The 7,480-nt window shown below is 53.6% G+C and overlaps 1 protein-coding gene across 1 annotated transcript; it reads right to left on the reverse strand.

Moving 5' to 3' along the window:
- Positions 1-404: 404 nt before the first annotated feature.
- rgmb (repulsive guidance molecule BMP co-receptor b) lies at positions 405-6,579 on the reverse strand. Its single transcript, XM_067227978.1, has 4 exons — positions 6,434-6,579; positions 3,863-4,230; positions 3,581-3,766; positions 405-2,686 (listed from the first exon to the last, which is right to left on the reverse strand). Exons 1-4 carry the CDS (start codon positions 6,549-6,551, stop codon positions 1,973-1,975), a joined length of 1,386 nt encoding a protein of 461 aa, XP_067084079.1. The 5' UTR covers positions 6,552-6,579; the 3' UTR covers positions 405-1,972.
- Between the last annotated feature and the right edge of the window lie 901 nt (positions 6,580-7,480).

Consider the following 7,480-nt stretch of genomic DNA (forward strand, 5'->3'; position numbering starts at 1 on the left):
CGGCGGGAGCGGTCGGCTTCAAACGGTCTCCCTGGGAAACCCAGGTGCTGTGTAGTTTGTCAGAGTGACAGTTAGGAGTGTGTGTGTGAGTGTGTGTGTGTGTTAAATGGGGGTGCAGTATCTGATCGTAGTGGGGATACACAGCCATGTACACACACCTGTGTTTGTAGACACACACACACGGTGCACACACACACACACACACACACACACCACAGGATACATGCACCAGAGAGTTGGAGTGAGAATTCTAGCTCTGCTCTGTCCTGTCAAGTCCATAGGAGTTACTAGTTTACACTATCCACACTCAAGATACGGAGAGACTCTGGTGTTATTGCTGTTGCTCTGGCGATAGTGTGACTGGTGTAATAAAAAAGCCTTTTCTGTGTTTATTTTTGTTTGTAGTTTATTAAATAAAACACTTGCACACAGTTTCTTTTTTTCCACGTTTTCTCCAGCGCCCCCGTTAGAGCAGGACTTGGTCGTAGCACTGCGGGGCCACCAGGTGGCAGTACAATCACATTTTCTTATTTTCCAACAGCAAAGAGTGTGGAGCTTAGCTTCCTCTAGAAGGACACTACTTTTATAAATAAGTTACGTGTTTTGACATTGAACAGTCACCAGACAGACTCACACACTAAAGGGATATCCAGACCAGAGCATGAACACAGCAGACCCCCAACCCCCTTACCACCACCACCACCCCACAGGGCACATTTCCCATAAGACACTGGTTTGTAGTTCTCTTATGGGGCTCGGCGTTCAGTCTCTGGCCAGAAGGGGAAGGTGGGCTGGTCAGCTTGGGCAGGAGGGGCAACAGAGGACCTGTTTAAGCTAGCAGTGGGGTTTGGCTAGAGGGAGGGGTGGGGGTAGGGGCTGGAGCGGGGGGTATGAATGTGGCTGGCTGGAGCTAGGTGGCTATGGCTGGGACTGGGGCTAGGATGGGAACAGGATGTGGCTATGGCTGGGATGAGGTGGGACATGGTTGTGGTTTGAGGTTAGGAAAGGTTGTGATGTTCTTACATGTGAGTCTTTCTCCAGCAAGTTTCCTTGTCTTTGGTTGAAACAGAAACCAAGATGGATGTTTGGCTCAGGTCAGGGGTCAGGGGTCGGGAAACATTCACCCACAGCATGGTCCGCAAACGTTATAACACACGCAAACGTAAAACACTGCACGCACGCTCTCTCTCTCTCACACACACACACACTCTCTCTCTCTCTCTTTCTCGCTCGCTCGCTCTCTCTCACACACACACACACACACACACACACACAAGAACCATAAAATGGAGGACACAACCAGACTGCTGTGACTCAAGTTCTGAGATCAGCTGCTGCAGCGCACAGAATACATTCAACCAACATACGCTCAGATAGAGGAGGGAGGAGAGAGAGAGGAGGGAGGAGAGAGAGAGAGGAAGGAGGAGAGAGAGAGAGAGAGGAAGGAGGAGAGAGAGAGGAAGGAGGAGGATGGAGATAGAGATAATGAGGGTTGAGAGAGAGGGAGGATAGAGGAGAGGAGGAAGAGGACAGAGGGAGAAGGATGGAGAAGAGGAGGAGCGTTGAGATTACAGGGAGGGGGAGAACACTGATGTGGATTTGAAAATAAAATCATAATAAAGTAAATAAAGTGCTTCCACTGTCTGAGGAACAAAACCATCACATTAAAAATCACACACAAAAAAAACACACGCATACACACTATTTACAATCTGGAGTGTATACAGTTTAGCCGTGTCATTCAGCACACAGACACACACACGCAGTGTTGGGGGGTGTGAATGCGTGAACAGCTGTCCTCCAGGGCAGTGGGGCGGTGTCCTGTCAGGTGTGTGGAGGGGGGAGGGTGTGAATGTTCCTCCCCCCCTCTAGGGGGCAGCACCAGCGTCCAGGCGTCCAGGCCTGGTCACACAGAGAGGGAGGGGGCTGGCAGCCAGATGACTGGAGCTGAGCAAATAACACACACACACATTTACACCAGCCCCGAGCAGAGCCCAGCAACCAGGAGCAGAGCGAGGCGTGTGATTGGCTGGGCGTGGGCGTGGGAGGTGGAGCGTGGGTACATCCTCCACCTATCGGGGTGCGGGTGAAGACTCTCCATGTCCCTCCGGGCACTGAGCGCCGCTGCCGTGAAGTTAGCATCCCCGGTGGTGAGGAGGTCGAACACACAGGAGTGGTAGTAGATATCCTGCTCCTCCAGCTCCTCCCGACACAGCCCCCTCGCACCCTCTTCCGTGAAACCCCAGGGGGCAGGGGCGGCCAGGGGGCCCAGGGGGGGATGCCTCTGGAGGCCCAGGGCCGGCGGGGGCCGGGGCGGAGGCAGGGGGAGGCGGCCCCCCCTGTCGATACGCTCCCCTCTCGGGCATCCGTTCACGCACAGCTGAAGGTCCTGGCTGGCATCGTAAGCAAGCGCTAGGTCTTCCGGGATGCGCAGCGCCAGTGTGAGGTAGCGGCCCAGCTGCCGGATGATGGCGGTCACGCCCAGGTAGCCGGCGTGCAGCTCCACGTGGTGGCCGGGGCTACGCTCGGAGATCCAGAGCGCCCGGAGCTTCCCGGAGGGGGACGGGGCCCCCGGAGGCCCGCTGCTGACCGTGCCGTCCAGGAAGGCGGCCGGGAGGTGACCGCTCACCGCCTGGTACACACGCTGGTCTGTACACGCCTCAAAGGGCTTGAAGATGATGGTGATCTAGGGGAGGGAGGAGGAGGAGGGCAGAGGAGGAGGAGGGAGGAGGAGGAAGAGGGAGGAGGAGGTCAGAGGTTGGTGAGTCTTTCATTGGAAGTTGAATGCCACACTAAGAAACACACACTAAGAAACACACACGCACACACACACACACACGCACACACATGCGAGGGGTGTGGTTTCACCGTTAGTGTTAGCATCCTAGTTCTGGTGAATGGCTGCTTTGTTCACAAGACAGACATGAGGAATGAGGCCTGGGCCGTTACACTGCAGGCAGGCAGTGTGTGTGCATGTGTGTGCGTGTGTGTGTGCATGTGTGTGTGTGAAGGGGGCCTAATAAGGGGCTAATGATCATTAGTACTAGCCTGCTCCACCAAAGCCTCACTTACAGACACATCTGTGTGTGTGTGTGTGTGTGTGTGTGTAGAGGTAACATTTTTTTATCCTGATCATCCAACTTTACTAAACAATAAACTGCCTTTAATTCATGTGTAAATGGTCTTTTACCCACTCGCGCAAACATGCGCACACACGCACACACACACACACACACACACACACACACACACAGTGGGTCCTTTCACGCCTCTCGTTCCGAGGTTTTAGGGGTCAGACTATAAGCAGTCATTAACCACCAACGCCTCAGTCACAAGTCAAAGTCACAAGACCAGTCTGTTAGCCTTGCACCTGGCAGTGTGTGTGTGTGTGTGTGCATGCGTGTATGTGTGTGTTTGTGTTTATGCATGTGTCATTAATAGAAACAAATTAGTGTCTCTTTCTGCCCAGAGAGATGGAAAGTCAAGAAAGCTATCAAATCATTTATTATAGTACTCACACACACACACACACACACACTCACAAAAACAAGCCACAGAACACCCATCTTCTTCCCCTCACCTTGTTCGTCGCCGTGGCGCTGGAGCCTGTTACCACGGGAACGTTGGTCACCTGCACGGACAGGTAGTCGTTGTCGATGAGAGGCCACGCCCCCTCCACCTTGCAGGTTTGGAAGCTGTCCTTAAACGTCCTCAGGTGGGGGTCCCCGAACAGCCCGCAGAACAGGTACCCCGGACGCACCTGCTGCTGGCCGTGACTGTGTGCGTGCGTGTGTGTGTGAGCGTGTGTGTGAGCGTGTGTGTGAGCGTGTGTGTGAGCGTGTGTGTGAGTGTGTGTGTGAGCGTGTGTGTGAGCGTGTGTGTGAGCGTGTGTGTGAGCGTGTGTGTGAGCGTGTGTGTGAGTGTGCTGCGTGCGGCTGTGGTAGTTGCATGGCTCCGGGGGGATCTCCGGGTGTGTGGAGGAGGTGGGGCCGTCGCGGGAGCAGTTCCTCTGGGTCATGAGGTCAGAGATGCCCAGGACGGCAGAGTGGAACACCAGGTTCCCCCGGCAGGCGCGGGCCGTGCGTTGGGTGCAGGCGGAGTACGCCCGCAGGGCCTTGCAGAAGTCCGCCTCGAAGCCGTCCAGCGCCGAGGTCAGGTGGGACGTGAGCGAGACGAAGTCTGTGGTGCACTTCTGGATGCGACACTGGGGGCTGGACACCTGGCACTGGCCTGGACACACACACACACACACACACGCACGCACACACACACACACACACAGGAGGGTCAGGATTAGGGTTAGCTTTGATCTGTGTGGAAAAAACCCTGAGAGCAATTCAACATTGTGTGTGTGTGTGTGTGTGAGAGAGTCAAGATCAAACAGCAGAGCCAGAAAGAGAGAGGGGAAATAAGAGAAAATAACAGAGGGAGAGAGAGAAAGCTAGAGGCGGGAAGAGAGAGAGAGAGATGGTCTAATGCATCAGCGACAGTATGCACCTATTAGATTAGACAAGCTCTCCAAGGCAGCTGTGCACAGACACACACACACATGCAGACATACACAAAGAAACAAATCATACAGGGTGTAGTACTGGGGGCTTCCATGTGGGGGCAGCACTGTGCTGGGTATTTGCCTGTCTCCAGGAAGCAGTCCACACACCTCGCTCACACTGGAGTCTAGAATCTCTCTCCAGTCTGTTAAATACTGACTCTAACCCTATGGCGCGCACACACACACACATACATACACACACACACAGGTCAGTCTCTACAGCACAGCAGGACCAGACAGACCCTAGTCTGACAGCCAGCAGCCTTCCCTAACCCCCAACCACTCTCCATCTCTCTCTAACCCTCTCCATCTCTCTCTAACCCTCTCCACCTCTCTCCATCCCAACCACTCTCCATCTCTCTCTAACCCTCTCCATCTCTCTCTAACCCTCTCCATCTCTCTCCATCCCAACCACTCTCCATCTCTCTCTAACCCTCTCCATCTCCCTCTCTAACCCTCTCCATCTCTCTCCATCCCAACCACTCTCCATCTCTCTCTAACCCTCTCCATCTCTCTCTAACCCTCTCCATCTCTCTCCATCCCAACCACTCTCCATCTCTCTCTAACCCTCTCCATCTCCCTCTCTAACCCTCTCCAACTCTCTCCATCCCAACCACTCTCCATCTCTCTCTAACCCTCTCCATCTCCCTCTCTAACCCTCTCCATCTCTCTCTAACCCTCTCCATCTCTCTCTAACCCCTTCTCTTTCTCCCCATCCTCAACCCCGCTCTCCTGCCCCAGCTCCAGTGAGGTGCTGCCTGGATGACTGTGACTAGGCAGAACAGGTTGGAACAGCCAGGATCTGACCTTCACAGTTTCTCCTCAGGAAGACCTTAGGCTTCTCTTAAGATCCAAAACAAAATCCAAAGAGATCGTCTCCACCCTCAGGGCTTCAGGATATTATTGATCACTTATTGATCCCTGTTTAGTTTGCTCTTTCTCAGCAACACCCCCTCCCCACACACACACACACACACACACACACACACACACACACACACACACACCTCAGCCTCAATCTCCATCACCATATTGATTGGCACAACGAAACGTATGTAAATATGAACAGTGCTTAATCGGCCGCTTACACGTGCCGGAGAACAGCCGCTGCACACTTAGACGATGTTCAATTAATTACCAGAGGTGTGACTGCTTCCCTCTCTCACACACACACACACACACAAACGCACCAGGTTAACACACACGTACACGGTTGTGGGGTTTGGTTGAATGGTTTGTAGACCCCCCCCCCCCCCACACACACACACACACACACACACACACACAGTACGTCATCTACCAATAAATCTAGCCCTGGTCAATCAACTCCAGAGCAACCGCCGAGATTGGCCTTGATGGAATTCCGAATAAACAGATAAAAAAAGCTTGGGTTATAAACCGACACGATGGCATGTTTGGCTGAAATGGCAGAAAAAGTGACCACGATAAAACGTTTATTAAAACGCTGTCCAACACATCCAACCCCCAACCTCATGCGTGCTGTACCCCTCCGATTCAGGACGTGACATGGAGAGACAGAGAGAAAACAGTCGGGGGAGCGACAGGACGAGAGAGGGAGATGAAACACGATCCTACTCCTGAATGCTGCACTGCCGCTGGAGAGTACAGCTCAGTACTGGTAGGGTTCGGTTCGGGATCCTCAACAAAGGCCCACAACCAACTGACAACACTAGGCTACATAAACTCTATACGCCACATGGACGGAACTTAAGGAAAATCGTTCAGAAAGCATTTCGTAGGTACGCAACTAAGTTTAGGGGTTTTCATGGGCGTATGATGAGTAAACCTATCACGAGCTACTCCCCGACACTGATTTGGCTACCAAGACTAGGAATTTAGTCATTTATGTAAGTCAGTTACCTATGTGTGCCCCGTAGCAGAGAGCGAGGAGAAGCAGCGCCAGCGGCCGCAGGCGGGGCACCACAGACGCAGAGACGAGGCGCTCAGCCCCGCGGTAACAGCATCCGGCTCTCCCCATCCCCGTCCATGCAGGCCCAGGAGGGGGGAGGAGGTAGCGCTGCGCGGGGGAAAAGGGCCAGGAGGGTCGCGGTTCTTCCCCGGGAGTCAGGCCCTATCCCGTCTTCGTTCCCCTTCTTCGCTTCTTTCTCCCCTACGAGGGTGCGCAGGGGCATTAACACGCAGCTGCTCCGCGGAATGCTATCCGTCAGGGCGGGCGGGGGGGGGGGGGCGAGGAGAGGGGAAAACAAAGTAGCTATAGAAGAATAGAGGTCCCTTCAGAAACAAGTTTTGGCTCCCTCGCTTCTCTTCCAAAATGCCGTTACTCCTTTCGCACACTGATCGCTGCGGTAAGCGTCATTCCAAAGGCTACCGTGCTTCTTTTTTTCGCGTGCCTTGTTCGCAATCAGTGTCGGCTTTCCTCTTGCTCTAAACACGCACGTTCACCTCCCTTCCAGAGTGTGCTGGAAACCTTCCCCCTCCTCGCGGCTCCTTCAGGAATCGATAGCGAATCAACCAAACCCTGCTAGCGGAAAACCCGCCTACAGAGACAGGCGCCGCCCCCCCAGCGGTGGGCCACTCCGGAGCAAGAGGGGAGGGACGGGGAAAGAAAGGGGGGGAGAGAAATAGAAAGATGGAAGAGACACAGGGGAGAGGTACATAGTCTATCCAGGGAGAGAGGGAGAGTGGAAAACGGAGAGAGAGAGAGAGAGAGAGAGAGAGAGAGAGAGAGAGGGGGTAGATGTAGGTGAGAACTGAGACAAGCGGAATAGTATGCCGTGATGGTTGAACGTGAACTTCATTAAAACGTCTTCTGACGGGAAATACTAGAAGACACATTAGCAGTTCAGCGGGGATTTCATGTGTATCAAGCAGAGTTTGCGTAATATGCAACTCCCCTGACAGATCTACATGTCATACAATCATTACATAGTAGACAACAGCTAACAG

This window comes from Osmerus mordax, chromosome 24 (assembly GCF_038355195.1).
Source record: "Osmerus mordax isolate fOsmMor3 chromosome 24, fOsmMor3.pri, whole genome shotgun sequence".
Taxonomy (NCBI): domain Eukaryota; kingdom Metazoa; phylum Chordata; class Actinopteri; order Osmeriformes; family Osmeridae; genus Osmerus; species Osmerus mordax.

Bases quoted from the DNA above. Each gene is read 5' to 3' on its own strand.
- rgmb (XM_067227978.1), bottom strand. From the start codon at position 6,551: ATGGGGAGAGCCGGATGCTGTTACCGCGGGGCTGAGCGCCTCGTCTCT. The intron at 3,767-3,862 runs GCTCACACACAC...AGTCACGGCCAG, and splicing joins ACACACACGCTCACACACAC to CAGCAGGTGCGTCCGGGGTA. The intron at 2,687-3,580 runs GTGAGGGGAAGA...TCCCTCCCCTAG, and splicing joins GCGCCACGGCGACGAACAAG to ATCACCATCATCTTCAAGCC.